The 20,452-nt window shown below is 50.2% G+C and overlaps 1 protein-coding gene across 15 annotated transcripts in view; it reads right to left on the bottom strand.

The window, feature by feature from the left end:
* Window positions 1-9,484: 9,484 nt before the first annotated feature.
* The window catches only part of Agap1 (ArfGAP with GTPase domain, ankyrin repeat and PH domain 1), a 445,382-nt gene continuing 434,414 nt past the window's right edge, over window positions 9,485-20,452 (bottom strand). For all 15 annotated transcript variants that reach the window (XM_048441788.3, XM_085696846.2, XM_048441789.3 and 12 more), the window contains 2 exons: window positions 19,307-19,562; window positions 9,485-15,796 (listed from right to left, as the gene is read on the bottom strand). In XM_048441788.3, coding sequence (XP_048297745.1) covers window positions 15,593-15,796; window positions 19,307-19,562 — 460 coding nt within the window. In that variant the 3' untranslated portion in view covers window positions 9,485-15,592. The remainder of the gene's footprint in view (window positions 15,797-19,306; window positions 19,563-20,452) is intronic.

The raw sequence follows: 20,452 nt of genomic DNA, 5'->3' as shown, positions 1-20,452 counted from the left end.
TGTGGCCTACTGATGAGGTTTTGACGTCCTCCTTCGGCAGCTACACAGCATTTCCTGACTCTGCCTTCTCTCTCTTTCTCTCTCTCTCTCTCTCTCTCTCTCTCTCTCTCTCTCTCTCTCTCTTTCTCTCTTTCTGTTTGGGTTTCCCTCCTGGCTTTACTCTCTAAGCCATTGGCTGAAACCTGAAACAGCTTTCTTCATTAGCCAATAAAAGCAACACATATACAGAAGGACATCCACATCACCAAGGGCTCCAGGATCTACCCTTCCATGATTAAAATTGCTTTGCTAAGAGACAGGCTGCAATTGAGAGTGTGACCACATAACCCACTTTCTTAGCAGGCAGGCAGTCCCCCCCCAAAAAAAACCTCAAAACAATCAAACAACAACAAAAAAACCCCACACTTTAAGGTTACTCTTGTGTCTCGCAGAGCCTGGGGACGCTGCAACTTTTTGCCTCTTTTTTATCTCTTCTTCCTCAGTCGGCTGTGCCTAAGCCCCCAAGAATAAGAGTCACACTGAAGTGAGGGGGAATGCTGGTCTGAAGGCACTCGGAATCTTGAGACTGGCGGGGTGGCAGGGCCCGGGGTGGCAGGGCTCGGGATACCTAACATCTGTCACATGACGTGTATCAAAAGCTGCATCTGAATTCCCGTCGGGGGGTGGTTTTCTTCCCATTTCTGTATCCTATCTGAAACTTAATGAGGTTGCCCGTGAAGGGTCCTGCTCCCCCTTGACCACACAGGGAGAACCATGAGAGTTGCCAAGGACCCTTTCAATGCCGCAGAATGGGAATATTATGAATGGAGCCCGAATTTGATTCTTTCAAAGGCTCCACGGTGGATGCAGTGGGCAGCTGCAGTTGGGAATGAGCTATCTGTACAGCGGATTTCTGGGACAGCAGGTTACACTGGGAGGGATAATGGATTTCTGCTTGGGCGAGTTACCCCTGAGATGGCATTAGACACCGGTGCTGTGAGGCCTGGGTACCCCAACACCTACTCCTAGCCTTCTTTTTCCTTTCCACCCATAGCACGGAGGCTAGAAGAGATCCATGTCCGCTTCTACAGACTCTCTTGCAGGTAAATTTGTTCATGTGGCCAAGTCACAGGGTTAAAGCATGCTATGAATGTTTTTAGTTTATATAGTCTATATAAATATAATTATCTATATCGAATGCACACACACGCATATGCATGACACATGCACACACCATACTGTATCTAGAGGTCAGAGAACAACTTTGGGGACTTGGTTCTCTCCTTTCACTGTGTGGGCCCTGGAGATTCAAGAGGGTTCAGAGGTGAGGGGCGGAGGTCAGGCTTGGCAGCAAGCACCTTTACCTGCTGAACCACCTTGCTGGCCCTGTCTTGACTCCTCTCATAGAAAGAAAGGTTCAGCCAATGCTGTGCTGTTATCCCACGGTTCATGTACGTCTAGGGTAGGAACTCACAGTCTGGAGGTCGGGCAGTCCCCTTCAGCTCTGGGCGGGCTACTGCCTCTGGAACACCCTGTCATGTGATAGAATTAAGGCTTTAAAGATGGAGTCTGTATTCTGTTGTTTGCACGGAAAGCATTTCTAAACGCACAGCAATGCCTGCTTCTTGTGGATGCGAGAGTGTGGAACCCAGCTGAGGTCCAAGGCAAGAAACAATCAGGAAGCCGAAGGCGAGTGTGGAAATCCCTGGGACTAGCTGAGTTTACCCAGCAAATCCTGTGGGCAGGAGGGATAGGAGGGGAACTGAGACCTGGGGCCCAGAATAGAGCGGGTGCCGCAAGCCAAAAGAGAATGGTGCCAAGGGGCCAGAGAGGGACCCCAGAATGTGCTGTCTGTCTGAGCGCACAGCCTGTGACGTGGGGTCATGGACTCTAGGTGGCCAGGCTTTTCTGCAGCTTGAGTTTTCTATTCAACAGTGTGTGGTGGAAATCTTCCTGTACCAGTACACACGCCAGGTCACATGATCCTTTTTAATGAAAAATTCTAGTCTGTTGTACGGGATAGTCTATAATTTATGTGTTATGTGCTGAAACCTGCTTCTGGGCCAGATGTAAAGGTGACACACACCTTTAATCCCAGGAGGGAGGCCAAGACTGGTGTCTATGACAGCAAAAGAACAGTGACCGAGACCCTACTGGGAGGTTTAGTGAGGTTTCAAACAACTTCTGCCATTCCCAGTTAGTGCATCCTTGGCCCATGGTTATTTTCTCCAGACGTAAGCTCTCAGCTACGGTGTCAGGCTTTGCCTGCCTGCTGCATGCTTGCCGTCATTATGGTCCTCAACTCTGACTCAGTGGAACTGTGAGTCCCAAATTAGACACTTTCTTTTATAAGTTGCCTTGGGTATGATGTCTTATGACAGCAATTGAAAAGTAACCAAGACACTACTTATTGTGTCTCTTGGTACAGTTAGTTATTTAGGAAAAAAAATAAATGGACAAGGACTGAAGACTGTAATAAAGTACCCTGAAATGATAAAAGTGCCCTAGAGAAACCGATTTTGCATAATCTTGGCAAAGAAGAACATGGTAGGCTTGGCAGTGCAGGCAAGAGCCAGGTAAGCCGAGACCTATTAAGTAAGCACAAACCAGGCTATGATTCAGTGGAGGAACTTAGCATGAACAAAGCCCTGTGTTCAAGCTCCACTAATGGGGAGAGAGAGAGAGAGAGACAGAGAGAGAGAGAGAGAGAGAGAGAGAAGACTGGTTGACTTGAGGACACAGAGTAAGAGAGGGTGTGGATTAAAAAACAAAGGTGGGCTGCAGAGATGGCTCAGCAGTCCAGAGAATACGCTGCTTTTGCAGAGGACTAGAGTTCAGTTCCCAGCATCCATCTGGCTAGTCACAGCTCCATCTTCAGGGGATCTGTCGCCCCCTTCTGGCCTCTGCATCCACATGCATGCGTGTGTGCACACACAATTTCAAAAACTAAGTAGCTCTTAAAAAAGAAACATTAGCAGGTTAAGAGGACACAGGAGCATGGAATAAAGCTTGCAGTACATCAGGACATGGAAAGGGTGACCATCGAGTTTAGGCGCTGAGAAGAACAAGACGGAAAGCCCAGAAGAATAGTGGGTGAGGCTGCCTTTGACAGAACCATTGTGAAAGTCAGAACCTTTCCCTGCAGATGAGTATTCAGTTAGCATTGTCATTTTCCATGTGAAAGTTGTTTGTGGGGGTCAGAGAGATGGTTCAGAGGGTAAGAGCACTTGCTGCTCTTGAAGGTCAAGGTTTAGATCCCAGCGCCCAGCAGATGGCTCACAACCATCTGTTGCTCCAGTTCCAGGGGAACTGGCGCCCTCTTCTGGCCCTGGTGTGTATATTCACAAGAAACATGCAGGTACATACAAATAAACTTTTAAAGAGGTGCTTGTGTTAGGTTTAAAGATTAGGTAATGATGACAATTTAGGGCTCAATGTGGTTATTGATTAGCTCCTGGATAAGAAAAATCAGCCGTGAAAGGACATTATTCTGACAGCTGAAGCAGCTTGCATGTTGACCACAGACTACATCACAGGGGTGGAAACTCTGGGGTGTCACTAGGGAGACAGTCCTGAAGCTTAGTTATTTGTTAAGGGTGAAAAGTTGGTCATTTGCATTTCAGTGTCACAGGTTTTTCTTTTTAAAAGATTAATTTTTTATGTGTGGGTGTTTCCCTGCATGTGTGTCTGTGTACATGCATGCTATGTCCACGGAGGCCAGAAGAGGGCGTCAGATTCTCCCTTGAACTAGAGTTACAGATGGTTGTGAGCCGTTGTGTGGTTGCTGAGAATAGAACTGATGTTCTCTGTAATAGTGGCCAGGGCTCTTAACAGCTGAGCCATCTCTCCAGCCCCTCTCTTTTCTCTGTTGCTCGTCAAGAGATAGATAGATAGATAGATAGATAGATAGATAGATAGATAGATAGATAGATAGATAGTGAAAAGGGGAATTGGGAGAGAGAGAGAGAGAGAGCTAGCAATGCAGATGTGACACTGTCTTAGTTAGGGTCAAGAGAAACCATGACCACAGCAACTCTTATAAGGAAAACATTTAATTGGGGTGACTCACAATTTCAGAGATTCAATCCATTATCATCATGGCAAGGAAGGAACATGGTGGTGTACAGTCAGACATGGTGTTGGCTACATCTTGATTGGTGGGCAACAGGAAGTGCATTGTGAACTGGGAGTAGCTTGAGCATAGAAGACCTCAAAGCCCGCCCCCACAGTGACATACTTCCTCCAACAAGGCCACCCCCGTTCCAACAACGCCACATCTAATAGTGAGCTGTGAGCTGATTGGGGCCACTTACTTTCAAATGACCACAGGCACCTTTGGGTGTTTCTTGGATAGATATTCTATCGTCCAGCTCCTCTACAGGATTAAACATTTTCAAGGGCCTCCTGAGGCAGAAAAGAAGGTTAAGGGTTCTTGTCTCCAAAACCAACAACCTGAGTTTGAATTCTGGTACCCATAGGGTGGGATATACCCCCACACTGATACTTACACACAGGATGCATAAATAGAATGTAAATAAAAGTTAAAACATTCTCAAAATAGAAATTTGAAGGGAAGCTTGCATTTAGTAGTAAGCATGGTGTTTTGTTGATAAAGGGAAATAATGTAATTTTCCATTTCAAAGGCCGGAGTGGTAGAGAGCTCTTGCCTGGCATGTGCGAAGCCCTCAGCTTCGTCTCAGGCACTGGAAGAGAAAAAGCCTCCAAGTCAATCCCTCAGGTGAGAAGAGAAGCTGACGGCCTGGCTTTCTGGAATGCTCTGCAGCTGGGACAAGGAGTTATGGTCCGAGAGGCAGCTTGTCAAGGCGGTGTATTTTCCCAGCACACATCACACATCGGCTGCCATCTGCTTTACTCTATCTTTCCGGCTACTTCTGCAGCCTGAGAACAGACAGGCCATTGCCAGGGCTTGGGCAGTCAAGAAGTTGAAAGGCAAGATATGGGAGGGCCCTGCTCACAAATCAAGTCAGTGGCTTCCTTGGGCAGTCCCATTGTGCCTGCCAGTGTGCACACTTGTGTGTGTGTGTGTGTGTGTGTGTGTGTGTGTGTGTGAGATGGAAGTTCCTTTCTAGTGCAGTTAAATGAGGGTTTTTCTTTCCCCCTCCAGTGTTTAAAATAAACAGATCTTGCAAGCCAGTTGCCAAGATCGGTCAATACCATATGCAAATAAATAAGTGCTAATTGCCTGCAGTGTCTTTGGGTGTCAGGTGCGGTTACTGGACCACATTTATGGGCCAATTAGGCGCCTTACCGGACTTTAGTGGTGATAAATTGTGGCTTAGCGGCTGCTTGGAACGTGCTGGAGACGGGGCTGAGTGTAACTCTTTCCACTCTTGTCGGACCAGAGTGTAAAGCTTTCGCCTAGGGCAGCTGTGCAGATCTGTGAGGCCACAGGGCACACCAGACAGGGCAGGCGGGGTGGGGTGGGGGGACTGGGACCCTGTGGGGATGGGTAGGTGAGACCCGAGAGTCTTGTATATCAACAATGGTATTTTGGCGCTGGGGGCTTCTTCTGGTTGAAGCTGGGCGGAAGTGCTGAAGGTCACTGGGGTAGGAGGGTAGCGAGAATGGCAGGAGAACACTCCTGGATGTAGGGCAGAAGGCTCATGCCATCATCTTGAAGGGCCGCCTCCAGCCCTGCCACAGCCGCACTGAAGGTCTGTTTCCCGACATGATTGCCCATGGAGGTGTTTCTGTAACTGGCCACTCACCACGCACGTGTTGCAAAGAAGGCAGAGGCCATGTCTGGTCTCATTCCTACTCCCATTTGTTGGAAACACAGGCTGGGCCCTGGCTCCCAGGATGCCCCTGATAGACTGGCTTCTTGGAGCTGACAGGGGATGCCACAGAAGACTTGAGACCTTGTGAGGGTCTTCAGTAGCAGCTCTAGAACTCCGGGGAGGTCAGGGCACTAAATGTGACCTTTGAGGAAGAGTCATTTTATCTGTGACCCCCTAAAGTTAAGGGACTGGCCAGCAACAGTGGGGTCTTCCAGGGTAAGGAAAATGTTGACAAAGGATCCTGAGTTACAGAGACAGGGTGCGTGAGGGCGCGTCACAGTGACAGCCCAGCATGGGAGCAGGTAGGTGGAGCTTGCAATGTTAAGACTTGGACAGAACCCTCAGAATAACAGGGAGCCATGAAGGAGTTCCAAATGAGCAGAAACCAGATCAGGGGCTCAGGACAAGGGGTACTGGCTACAGAGAAACGGCTGTGAGGGACAAGGATGGGCCAGGGCAGAGGATTCAGAACCAGCCTGGGGCCTGTGGGAGACCAGGAGTGGGAGTAGGGAATTAAGTCCATGCACTTGGATCCAGGTCCAGGGATTAAGGAGGTCACAGGCAGGCCCACGGGGCCTGGAGGGTTCTGCCCACATGGTGAGGCTGCAGCAGAAGCCAGATGAAGCCACAGCCCTTGGGGCTCTCTGGTAAGCTTTGCCCCTCACCTTAATGCCTCCTAATTCCTAATCAATTTGTTTCTGTAACAAAGGAGTTTATTAATCAATTAGCCAATTGGTTCACCAACCTCAGCATGAGTGAACAATATATTATTAATAGTCCAACCTGTTTTCCTCATTGCCACGGAGAAGGCAGGGCTTTGGCCTATACCTCTCTGAAACTCTTTCAGTGCCCAAATTTGGGGAGAAGGATAAAGGAAGGAACTCGGATCTCTCAGAGCTCCGTTAGCATTCTGAATCTCTAATACATTTAACAATGGTTTATAGAGGGCAGTCTTAAACATACCCTGCACCCTGGGTTTTACTTAGAGCACTCCCTCGGGTGACAAACGCATACGGGAGACAGGCTCACATGTAGCTTGGGTTGGCTTCAAGCTTGATATGTGGCTTAAGATGACCCCGAACTTCACATCTTTCCTTCAACTCTGTAGTACTTGGAATGAAAGGAACTCAACACTTAAATCAAACCCGGGGCCTCACGCATGCTAAGCAAGCATTCTCCCAACTAGGCGACATCTTCAGCCCCAAGCTCTCTAATCTAGTAAACTGTGTGTGTGTGTGTGTGTGTGTGTGTGGTGGCACTGGGATTGAATCCAGGGTCTCCTGTTCACACTAGGCAAGTACTCTACATCTACACTCCAGGCTCCCAGGCCCCAGCCAACAGCGTCATCATCACCGCTCCCTGTACCTGTTGGCCTGAGAGGTTTTGTTTGTTTGTTTGTTTGTTTCCAGTTTTGTTGTATAGAGCACAGGGATGGGCATCTCACGTGCTGATGTCAGAGGTCCCCTCTCCTAGGATTCTTACGTGGTAGATTTGCTCACTCTTCTGCATGCTGTCATCTGGTTCCATCTACAGTTGAGGGAAGAGCTGGGCGCTCTCACTCTCTCCACAGTCAGCACTGAGTGCCCACGCTGAAAACCTTGGAGGGCTGGTGGCTGGTGGACCAGGGTGATGGCTCAGTGGGTAAAAGCATTTGCTATGTAAGCCGGATACCAGGAACTCATGTAAACCGATGGAGGTGGTGGCCTGCCTCTGTAGGGCCGGCTCCTGCTGTAAGACAGGAGACAGAGAAAGGGCCATCGCTCTGTAGCTCTCAGCTAGCCTGGAGCAGGTCTCTGTGCACTAGGGGCAAGAAACAAGAGAGACCCTGCCTCAGCAAGGTGGATGGAGAGAGCGACCTCCTCCAAGTTATCCTTCAGTATTTGCACACACCCTATGGAACACGGGTCTGAACATACGGACAGACTGGGCTGTGACTCAGTAGTCGAGCGCTTGCCCAACATGTGTAAGGCTCGGGATCTGATCCCTAGAAAACAAGAAACAGGATCTAAACACGGAGTTTTGTTCCCGAGTGTGCTTCCCAGGGCACTGTCCTGGCAAAGGGGTTCAGAGCCCTCTTCTGGGGGTCCTGGAGAAGCTGAGTCCTCCTGGGAAGGAGACCTCTCTGAGGCGGCCCTACAATTATGGAGATGGTGGGGACAGACAGGTGGAAGGAGAGCTGGTGTCGGCTCTCACGGCTTCTCTGGAAGTGTTCTGTTCTGACCGCAGGAGTGTATGCATGCTGCCTGAAAATGGGACGGCAGAGACCATGGGCTGTGGCTTCCCTCACTCTCAACAGACGGACAACCGCACACTCTGCACACTCCAGCCCTCTGTGTGGGCCTGAGTGACCAGTGACGTAATCAGAGCCACAAGGGATTTTCTTCCTTTTTTAAAAATATTTATTATGTATACAATATTCTGTCTGTGTGTATGTCTGCAGGCCAGAAGAGGGCACCAGACCTCATTACAGATGGTTGTGAGCCACCATGTGGTTGCTGGGAATTGAACTCAGGACCTTTGGAAGAGCAGGCAATGCTCTTAACCACTGAGCCCAGCCCCGAGGGATTATTTTCATTGTGACCCCCGCCCCTCGTCATCCTTCCATCTGGAGTGCATTCTGAAAACTGCATTCTAGACACTGGGGGTCACAGTACCAAATGTTTGGGGGTCCAGGCTGTTTATCCATGTTGCTTTGTAAATCTCGCACGGAAGAAAAACCCAGTGTATTGGAGCACCCCCTAGAAGCTTCTTTAACAGTCTCTATCTTCCAGAGGGCATGCTGCCTGGGTGTGTGGCCACTTGTGCTGAGTGACAAGCTGCCCTAGGTGTGGAGTCTCCACGTGGCACCCTGTGCGCTGCAGGCAATTAAACTGTGCCATGGGAAAGGGTCCAAAGGCAGGATTCTCACAGAAGCACCCATGGGTATTTCTTACTGGAACACTGCTGAGGGCTGGGGTGGGTGTGTCTGGGGTGGGTATGTCGGGGTGGGTGTGTATGCTGTGGGTGTTTCCAGGGTGGGTGTGTCCAGGGTGGGTGTATATGCTGTGGTATGTCAGGGTAGGTATGTCCAGGGTAGGTGTGTATACTGTGGGTGTATCTGGGGTGATTGTATGCGGTGGGTGTGTCTGGGGTGGGTGTGTATACATATGCAGTGGGTATGTCCGGGGTGGGTGTGTATGCAGTGGGTGTATATACTGTGGGTGTATCTGGGGTGACTGTATGCGGTAGGTGTGTCCGGGGTGGGTGTGTATGCTGTGGGTGTATCTGGAATGTATATGCAGTGGGTGTGTCCAGGTGGGTGTTACCTCCTTTTGTAATATGGGAGTGACTGCATAATGCATTTTGTGTGAGAAAGCTGTACTAATACTTTTGACAGTCGGCACACTGATAGTGCACGTCTGAGCGAGACCCATCTTCTAGCTGCTTCTTCCCTGTCAGTCCTGTAGGGAAGGTGGGCAGGGCAACAGTGAGACACAAAGCATCGGGCTTCCCACCCCTGTGATTGGAGCCACGGAGGAGGCACCTGTCCAGCTTCCTGGGTCTCTGGCTGCAGGCTGAGGGGTTGGTTCCCTCACACATGGTGGCCTGTCTCCAGGACAAGCTTCCCCAGAGCAGTCGAGGCCCCTCGTCTGATTTCCCTTCCTGGGAGTGGGGAAAACCAACTGTGACATACTGCTACCAAGAAGACACACAACAGAAGCGGTACATACATATTTTCATTTCTTTATTAGAAAGAGGTCTCTACACTATAGCCACCTCTCTCTGTTACTTTACACGCTTTTCCTTTCCTTTCCCCCTCAGAATACTGTACACCGGACACAAAATCCCAAGGCAGGAAAATACAAACCAGCATATTTAACCTGAACAAGGTCGCAGGAACGAACAAGCAAAGCGAAATGTCTGTGGATGGTTTAATTACAGGACAAACAAGCATAAATAAAGCATCAGTCACTGGGAAACATAAAGTTATGGAATGAGGTAATATCAAAATGCCCCGGGCAGACACCCACCTCTGGAGAAGTGCCCACTGTGCTTCTATGTAGCCTTCTTTGCCCCCACCCAGAAACGTGCCAGAGGTGCCTGCCTTGCCCTGGGTTTTCTCTTTGCGAAGAAGCTCCTGTGGCAAGATGGGGACTCAGGGTGGACTCGGAGAAAGGATGGGAAGAGGGCGAGAGAGGATGCTGGGAGCTCTGTCCTCTGCCGTTGTAAGAGGCCAGCCACCTTCTGTGCCTTCCTGGAGCTCAGTTCTCAAGGCTCAGGGCTGGAGGGCCAGTTCTCATCTTGAGAACTGATAGGTTTTAGAAGAACATTACCACCGCCCCCTCAAAATCAAACACAAAAAGTCCCACAGTGTGGGGAGGGAAAAGGATGTTTTTACATATAAGAGAAGGGTTATTTTCAACAGGGAGGTGCAGCTGTCTTTCCCTTCTGGTCACAGGGACGTTTCAAAGGTATCTTTTGCCTGTCTATCACACAGTAGCCTGGTCTCCACTCAACTGCCCTGGGTATCCTCAGTACCCCCCTGGTAAGAAAACTGCAGGACCTGGTAGGTGAGCAATGTGCACATGAGAGAAAGAACCAGAAGCCACATTTGGACTGCACAGCATCCTCGGTCCCTTCTCTGCCCATCCTGATGAGCCAGGTGGGTCAGGCATTTTGGGAGCCCTTAGCTGTGGATAAGAGGGCTGTTGACAATTCTGTTTTGGGCCACATAGGTCTCTGTACTCAGTGCCCTCTGTGAGTCCACAAGACCCACTAGCACTTTGCTAAGTCTGTCTTTTTGCAAGCAGTTGAAAGCCCTCTCTAACATCCAGACGTTAGCATGGGCTAGTGTGGATGCAGTCCTGCACCTGGACACTGGGGTACAAAGTGATCTTAGGGTTGTTCCTAGCAGCAGTGTGTCACGGGGCTCTCCTCTGGGCCTAATCCCGCCCCCTACCCATTTACACCTCTTGGTTCCTTCATTTCACCCGAAACAAGACGAAAGCTAAGTGATTCCCTGAACACAGAATTCCAGATCAGTTCTCCCTTATGGCGGGAGAGTCCATCATATGGCTTGATTCATGACCCCCGGGGGGTCCCCTGCAGATGCCATGTGCCCAGCAGAACAAAGACGAGCCCTGAGCTGACTTCTCTCCTGCTCACCAAGGCCACTAGCTTGGACCCTAGCGCGGCTGCCAGTGCCGGATGCCCACACTCACCTGAGGCTCACTACGGGAGAGGCCTCAGGGAAGAATGCTTTGACCAGACAGGAGCAAACCCCAAACTAAATACTGCTCTTCTATAGGAAAACTGGCCTCTTGACACGAGGGACAGGTGGCCGGCTATTCCATGGACCCTCACTGCACACTGCCTTGGGCAAGGGGTCACCGGGCTGGTGGCCTGGAAACACGCCTGACCTGGGTTTGCTAAAATTGAAGGACGCAAAGCTTTGTGGGCTGTCTAGAGTCAGCTATGGTGAAATGGTGAAATGTTCTCTCTTCAACTTGGACCCAGGTACAAACCGCTGTTTAAAGAGCAGCAGGCACAGAGAGACTAAACAGAAATCTTAGCATTCAAAAAAGCATGGGCCAAAGCTCCCGAGCAGCAAGAGACTTTGTGTCTTGAAACACTAAGGCCCCAGGTGGTCAGCGGTTTCTTTCCCCCGTGAAGAGAGATGAGCCCTGCCTTCTGGCGCTGGCTTCTCTGAGCTGAGGTGGCTGCCTGCTTCGTGGTTCTAGGGTGGGACTAAGCCTGAGAGCTAGCGCTGCCTGGATGTGGCCTCGGCAGAGAGTGGCTGGACCTCTCCCTCTCTCACCTCTCAAGGAGGAATGTTAAATTTTGGCTAAAAACCCATCTACCTCAGTGGCTTTTAAGGCCCCCAAACAGGCCAGGCACAGAGAGTTGGGTCACGTGGGCCTCCTGGTCCTGCCGTGTGGTAGCCAGGCCTGGCAGAGGTGGGGCCATTTAGAATCCAGAGACACATACAGTGGAGGAGGCTGCACGCTGGTGAGACACCCATGGTCTTCAACAGCTTTCTAGAGAGTGACAAGAGCGGAATCACCTCCAACTGTGCCTTCACAACAGGAGCAGGGTGGGGGGGGACTCTATAGATGCTCAAATTCCTTCCTGACTGCCTTTCAATTTGTTTGCTTCAAAGTCAAAATACAACCCTGGCAGAGGTCTAGAAAAACCTCAAGGACCTTGCAGGGTGTGACCGACGGAGACAGCCGAGCTGAGGCCCACCAAAAGGCCTGGGCTTGCTTCTGAACCTCTGCCTCCTGGTAGCTTGGAGGCCCTGATCACATGTCTCCTAGCCGTACTGTTGTGGGCCGTGTCCCCAGGAGGGATAGAGAGTGCCCATCTCAGCCGTAAAACAGTCTGAGTTCAGGGAAGGATGGTGGCAACCTTGGCAACTAAGAGGACAACTCAGGCTTAGGGCCGGCAGGTCCCTGGTTCACCAGGGTCAGTCATAAACCCACCAACTGCGGGTCTTGACTGATGGAGGATGCCACAAAGTGCTCCGAGCAAGCTCTTCTGGGGATTATTGGGCAGTGAAGCCCAAGGCCTGAGGTGCTAGGATCCTCAGAGTTAACGAGAACGGGGCACTGATGGTGTGTGTGTCCCAGCAGCCTCATGGGAACTGCAGGGAGGAGAGGCGAGGAGCCACCGCACAGGTACAAGGCTGGAGGAGAGAGCCTCACCTTCAGCTTGAGTGACAGTCCAGTGGGGAGGATAAGGAGGGCTTCAGTTCCCACCCCGACCCTGTGCACAGGCCTGGGGAACGGCATTAGGGGTTCAGCAGGGGTAGCCACAGGCTAGACTGCCCCCGGGACAGTTGATGGACAACTCATAGGACAGTCTGTTGCTGGGCCTAGCTGGCTACTTCTCAACAAGAGGAAATTCACCCTGAACACAAAGGTTGCACAGACTTGCCGTGGGCTCCTCACATCTGCCACTTTGAAGGCCCTGGCTCCTGGTGGACGGGGGTCTCAGCTCTGACGCTGCGTTCTAAAACGAGAACTCACATGCTCCTTCCCCCTCCCCCTGCTTCTCTGGTCCACTGTACCACTACCTTATTCTGACATGCTCCTTAAAAAAGTGATTCGCATTCAATGAAGTGCCTAATGTGGGGGAGCTTTCCATAACCCCAGCTCCCTTCCCCACACCCCTGCTCCTGGTTTCATGCAGCCTTGGTGGTCGGCTTGAAAATGGGAAAAAGAAGGCTGCCGCTGAGGGGAGGCCCTGGGTCTGAAGGTGAACTATAGGCTTCTCTCCTCCATCTGCAGAGAACCCTGGAGGCTCCACTACCACCATTCTAGCTGTGGTCAGAACTCAGGCTTGGGAAAAGGGGGCTGCCCCTTGGACAGTTCAGCACAGCTAAAACTGGCAGGGGAGGGGCCGTGTGTTCTGAGGAAGACCTGATGATGTCAGAGTGACCAAGGGAGGGAGGGAGGGGGAGGGGCAACCAGAGCAAGCAACTGAGCATTCGGACAGTGGAGGGTGAGGTGAAACAAGGAATCAGTCGGGAAAATATCATATTATAAACATAATAATATGTACACACTCATATACACCCCGAAGAGAAGCCTCAGGAAGGACTCCATTTCCCTTCTGAAGCAGGCTCCCCTATGATAAAAGCGCTCCTATAGTGGGAATTAACTACAATGAAATAATTTAAGACTCTCATTTATACTCTATCTGTGTTCTCTATAGAAGTCTATGGTAAAGGCTACGTGGAGGCGAATGCGAATTGCAGGGTTGGGCGCTAATGCATTCTTCAAAAATAGGCAATGACAGCTTGCTTTCTCTATTCACATTGAAAGAAACGACACAGTGATGAGGAGCAGGATGAAAACCCAAATACAGGGCTCGTGGAGCTGAGCTCAGGATCTCAGGCCTCTGGCTTTCGCACCTGTGACGCTTTTGGATCCTGGTCAGTCCCAGCTGCGCTGAAACTGGCGCTCTCCACGAGACACTTACCCACACAGAAATGCTGTCTAAAGCTTTACTTTTGTTCCCATCTACTTTAAATTTTTTTTTAAAAAGTGAAAGAAGAGGAAAAACTCTTACAAAATATAAAGTTCAATATATGAGAGCAAGGAGCTTCTCCACAGGATGCCAGGCGGTGGCTTTGCCCAGTCTTCCAGTGTGATGGCCTTCTTCTTGCCACACTGTCACAAGGGCTCTCTGGCAAGGCTGCCTCTCATTTTTTTTTTTTTAAACTAAATAGTGTCACGGTTTGGTGTTCTTGACCACCGTGCTGAAGGTGGCTGGTGTCTGATGCACCCTGTGGCCCACGATGGCAAATCAGTCATCACATTAGGAACAGACGGGATGGAGCACACAGAGTCAGCAGGCTCTTAGGAGCCAGCTGTGCCAGAATGGTGGGCAGCTGCTCACAGGGTGCCTACAATCACCCCTTCTTGCCACAGCCCCTCGCTTTTGGTTGGGAAGAGTGGCCTCGGCTCTCCATCCTGCCTTCGGGATGTGGACTCACAGGCTCCTTCCCACTTGTCTGCTTCTCTCCTTCCCGTCCCCCTTTGCTTCCTGGTTTTACTAAGCAAATCGTCCTACCATATTGTTCTGATAAGCACCTTTAAAAAAGCTGCTTACCACATTCATTGAGGTGCTTGCTGCTGGGAGCACTTCCCATGTACACTGATCTGTAACCCTCTGATCTCAACTAGTTGCACATTATTGGTTCCCATCCAGTTCAACTTATAAATTAACAGAGGTGTCATTTGTCTGCACAAAAATCAATGCATATTTATGAACTCCTTTTATTCAAATAGATTTTCACACATCTTCTCTACGACAGAAACCTTGGTAACTCAGACCTTGTGGACTGGGAGTGACTGAGGCCAGATACATCCACTGTGGCCAAAGGACAGAAAATCTCTCTTAGAAAAAAAAAAAACATAGCATTTTACGTATTTACTGAGTTTTGGAGCATACTTGAAAAGCCATTTTCAGCTGGATTCATGATTTCTTTTTGAATTTCCCAGTTATTCTTATTTTTTTATTTATTTATTTTCCATTTTGTTTTTGCACCAAGGAAGGAGATTGCCGTCAAATAATACCCAGCAACTGATTTCCTCTCTTTGGACTGAAAAATTAAACAGATACTAAATTATGACAGTGAATTTAGAAAGGAGGGCTCCGAGGGCTGGAGAGACGTCTGGGATAATACGATGCTTCTAAGCGCACAGCAATCACATCGTGGCAATCACCGGAGCGTGCCGCGTAACTACCTCCTCGGCTAATACGCCTTCTTCCCGGTGATGACTAATCACGTCCTATTAAACAGCGGTAATGCTGGAGGAACTCGACTATACAAGCGTAATGAAGCCAGTATTCTCCCTGGACAGATTAGCTCCAACTGATTTGACACCTACCATCATAGGGGCTTCAGACCTGACAAACTGTGCTGGCTTCTGATTTATGCCGTCAAGCTCCCCAGAGAAGATGTGAAATCCAAGCCTCCTTTTGGTCGAGGTGAAATGTTCTGATGTGCTTAACTGCCAGTTAGGGGAAGCTGCCCCTTCTCCTTGCTACCCCTCCCCCGGGTTCCAGGTCAGTGGAACAGGGGTCCCTCGTCGTGTGCTATCCTCAAAGTCGGGAGGTTGTCAGTCCCTCCTGCATTGCTTCCGGAGTGTGGGAAAAGGGTTCGGTTCTGTGGCCTCCATCCTCCTCTTTTCCCCTTGAGGATGTCCAGGTTTGGAGACTTCATGTGGGGTGTGTGAGTGGCAGGTGGGAGGAAGTGACCACCAGGAAGAGGGAGGGACTGAGGAACTCACATGCTGTGACTTTCCCAGGAGCAGCGTTGGCTGAGCTCAGATGATGCTGGGCGCCCTCCCGCTACTGTTGTTCCTGCTGTTGTTCTTCCTGGACAGGTTGGGGGTAGCCATGAGCACAAAGCGCTCATCGGGGCAGCCATACTGTAGCAGCACGTCAATGCATTCCTGGCTGGAGGCCTGCCGGGCATAGGCCAGTGCTGTGTTCCCGTGGGCGTCTCGAGCCATGACGTCCACCCCGTACTGTAGAGGCAACAGAGAACAAGTTAGTGTCCGTGGGGATCTGAAGGCAGGCAGGGGTAGGTCACACCGTCAGCTTCGACATGTGGATTGAGCTGCGATGGAGACACCTGGGACTGAGAGGAACCGAAAACCCAATGTCCACATGTTTAGATCAGGATCTGTATCTGCCCTGTTAGGGGAAGCACCCCACCCCCTATTTATATCACACAAATAGGGCAAAGAGGCTTTAACCTTGCTCTTCGTTTTACCTTTTCAGATGTATATACATGGGCAAGGGCAGAAGAATGGCTCAGGGGGTAAAAGTCCTTGTCAAGACTGAGATCTGAGTTTGATCCACAGAACTTACATTGTTGAGAGAGAATCAACTTCTGCAAGGTACCCTCTGCTCTCTGCAGGACTGCTGTGTCACATGTGTATATGTGTGTGTGTGCGTGCACACGCATGTACACGCACACACTAAAAATAAATATATTTTTAAAAAGTAACATTTAAAAAGATCTCAGAGGCATCTCAGTTTCACTACAGAAAACACGTAAGAGACACAGGTGAGCACAAGAGAGGAAAATTACTGCCAATAGTTTGTTATTCTTTATGTGTGCTCCCCGTTCTTTAGTACTGGAGGTGGGGTTCAGGGCTTGGCACATGCTAACTGAGAATATACCACTAAGCTATACTCTCAGCCCTTTCTAATCATTTGTGCTTTTTTCTCTTACTGAACTGGACTTTGAACATCTTCCTACACTATCAAAACTTACTTCCAAGTGTGACTCCTAATAGCTACGTAACACTGAAATACACGAGCCTAATTCAGTTACTCCGTCCTCGGCTATAGCACATTTTGTTCCAACGCTGTCAATGGCAAAGCTAGTGAGGAGAGGTTTATCTTTGCCAAGTCTTTCTCAGTAGCCCAGGGAAGCCCTGAAGATTAGCCTAGCTAGTTCACTTAGCCATCTACGAAACTGCATGGAGACTTAAGAGCGGAGCGCAGCGCTGCAGTCTTGCCTAGAGTTCACAGAGCTGTGGGTTCTGTCCCCAGTCTGCAAAAATAAAATAACAGGCTGCAGAGATGGCGTGATGGTTAAGAGTCACTGCTCTCGTAGGGGACCCGAGTTGAATTCCTGGTACCCGTACTGGGTGGTTCACAACTGTAACTCAAGCTCCAGGGAATCTGGTACCCATTTTTGGCCCCTATAGGTGCCTGGACACACCTAAAAATAAAATAAAGTCACTGCTGAAGGGATGGTTCAGCAGTTAAGTGCATCTACTGCTATTCCGGAGGGTGTGAATTTGGATCCTCGCACCCAGACTGGATGGCTCACTTCCATCTGTAACTGCAGCTCCAGGGAATTTGACACCCATTTCTGGCCCTCAGGGGCACTGGCAGATACCTACGTATATACACGTGAATTAAAATAAATAAATAAATAAATCTTTAAAAAGTTAAAAAGCAACAACTCAAAACAGCATACGCACACACACAAACTTAAGTTTTTTGCTCATGATAAGGGTAGGTTCACATATGTTCACGTAACTCAGTGTACGGCGGGGGTTTTGACACGCAAGGAACATGTAACACTGCAATCAAGAGCTTCTGGACAACGTAAGAAGGAAATGTGTGCAGGTGGGTTACGCCCCCCAAATAACCAAACTTAAGTCTTAAAGAGTCGCCAGTACTTTAGACTGGGGCTCCATCTGCTGAGCTGAGAAGTCTGGTGTCCTGAAGGAACGAGACACCAGGATGCATGCTTACACAAGAGACCAACCACATGGGGCCACAGCAAGGTCCTAGCTACTGGTTAAGGAGCAAAGCCTTGTGGGAAAGGAGCCCTTCGGGAGTTCTGAAGTCTGTCTGTAGCTTCCAGGGCTGTGACAGCACAGTATCTGTGCTCTGCAGTTTTGCTATCCCAGTCCACGCACACCAAACACAACTGCCATTTAATGAGCAGCGAAGGCGAGGACAGATACTGAATTACCCTAACTTAGTACCTGCATCTTCTCATTCTCCCATTGTACTCCAAAATGTGGATTAAAAACAGGAAAAAACTGGGGTAAGATATCTCAGTCAGTAAAATAGCTAATCTCAAATTTAGAGAACTTGTGCACGATCCCTTAAACTATATTGAAAACAAAAATCTGAGTGTGGTGGTGCAAGCTTGTAATCCTGGTCCCTGGGGAGGTGGAGCAGTGGACTCTGGGGCGTGCTGGCCAGCCTTGTCTACTTGGCCAGGTTAGGGCAATGAGACAGATAACCTTGATAATTTTTGAATCCCTGGTTAATGGGAATCCATCGTCACCAATGTATCAAACCAATCAAGCACAATTAATAAAGTCAGATTTAATCTGAGCAAAGCACTCCTGGGTTTGAGGAGGGTGTGAGAGGAATCCCACGGCAAATGTGGCTACCAGGTCTTAAGCAGCCTTAGGCATGATCTTGGGCGGCCCCAGGGAGGGGCTGACTTTGGGAGGGCTTTCTTTGGAGTGGAGTTTGAAGAGGGCAGCTCTAGGGAAGGGGCCACCACTCGGCGCACTGAGGGTGGGGTTTGGAGAGGCCAGCCCCAGGGGAGATGCTGCTTGGGGCTCTGAGGGCAGTTTCTGGAATGGGGCTCTGAGCTGGATATTCAAACAAACCTGTCTCAACAAATGAACAGCAACAAAAATACCTGAAGTGGACAATGCATGAAGAACACTTGAGGTGCTCTCCTGGTGTGTACACTCACATGTGCTCGCCCCCCCCCCCCCCCGCTCTCTCTCTCTCTCACACACACACGTAGACACACACTCGCTTTCAGCTGTGTTCGATCTCCATCACCAGAATGGAGGCAGAGGAGAGGCCCCAGGGTCTGAGTGGCAGATGTCCCTAAGAGGTGTTTAGGAAGCTGCCTGGGGACATGACACTAGAGCATCTCAGCCCAGCACACACAGGCAGGACAGGCAGGGCCTCTCTCTACAACCATGTTACACAATTTCAGTTTCTTAAAAAGTTCAAATTCAAATTTAAGTGAATTAAAATTTTGTTTTTCCTGAGAAGAAAGTCATTAAAGCAGTACAAGAGAGGCTTGGTGACAGCTCCCACATCTCAGACCTCGGTGCCTAGGGCAGTACCTTCACTCTCTCATAACAGAGAGTAAAAATTCCAAGGTTTGGCAAGGGGCCGCCTAGAAGCCATTCAAGTTATTCATGCCCCTGCCCTTGCCTGCAAGATGATGACACTGAGAAACAAGTCCTGTATCTCTCCCTGCAGAATGCGTGACCCGAGGGGCCACCAGAAAGACACTTCAGAAATGAGCAATGAGCAAACGAGCCTGTTTCATTTCTGCTCTGCACTCAGCTTCCCCTGCTGTTCTATGCCCTCCTGCAGGTAAGTCCACATGTAAGGCTCCAATCCTACGAGGGTCAGCTCTCAGGCACGGCAGCCTTGTACAGGAAGGAGATGCCAACAGCACAATGCATTCTGACCCCACAGTGGCTCCACCCTCTGTTGGGCAAGGGGTGGGCACCCAAATCACCTACCCAGATTAGCAGCTGAGCCAGGACCACGTTGCCCTTGCGGCAGGCCAGGTGCAATGCTGTGCGTCCATCTCCTTCCCCACAGGTCTCATTCACCTCATCCCGGGACCCATGTGCCAGGAGCAGGATGACGGTCCGCAGGTCTTCCTCGGCGGTGGCACGCAACAGTTGCTGGCCCAAGGAGAACTCTGTACATGGCAGTGGGGCCAGGAAGAGTTTCTGTTCATACTTGGCCCGGATCCATCGCTCCTTTTCTTCCCTACAAGAGTCAGAAGATAGGCACACTCAGGACTGGGCATTAGGACAGAGAGGCTGGAACCCCCGCTCTGGCAGCCACCATGGTTAGGAAGCCCGGGAAGGGAACAGGAAAGTCTCCTTTTGGGATAAGGCCCCCTTGGGGAAACCTCTATTCATGGTTTCTAGAAGTGGTATCCTTGCTGCCTGCAGCGTTCCCTACGGTTCCAGAGTCAGAACCTCTGGGGTTCTGGGCTCCTGTAACTTCTGAGATGAAACAACAGCCTACCCACTGCTCATGGCCTGGGGGCCTGCATCAGTGCAAAGAAAACAGAGACTCCATAGTTCAAAGGCTTGGGCTTTCTTTGAGCAAGAAAAGAAGAGGACTTCCCCACCCTCAGCAAGACTTGCTTATGCTGACCTAAAAGAAAGGTGAGCTGCTCCTATGCACTAAGGCTGGCAAGTGACCAGAGACAGAGGTGGGGCAGCAGAGGCATCATCTGAGGGGACTGGTGCCCTCTGCCTTAACTCACCCACTCTCCCAGATGGGGACGTGTGAGTCCCCAAGGGTCTCCCGCTCTTCTGACAAAGGGAGCACTGAAGGTTCACACAGGAATATGTCATCTCTTTGGAGACTTGTGGAAGGCTTAAGGAGAGGGGGCAGAATGCTGATTTCCGGGGAAAAGTGTTCCAGGGCCCAACTTCAGGGAGAAAAGGTGGGCAGCCTCTAAGACTGGAGCACAGCTAGGGACAGAGGGCAGGGTGAAACTGGAAGGCTCTGCAGGGTGGCCAGCAGTGACAATGTGACGGGCACCATGGTGCCTGGTCCCCAGCTTCCAGCACAGCCGGGGTCTAGGAGGTTCAGGGACACGGCTCCCACTCCCAGGGTCTATCATTTGGGAGCACTGCAGAGTT

This window comes from Myodes glareolus, chromosome 1 (assembly GCF_982192425.1).
Source record: "Myodes glareolus chromosome 1, mMyoGla1.1, whole genome shotgun sequence".
NCBI lineage: Eukaryota > Metazoa > Chordata > Mammalia > Rodentia > Cricetidae > Myodes > Myodes glareolus.
This window is presented reverse-complemented; position numbering and strand designations above follow the sequence as displayed.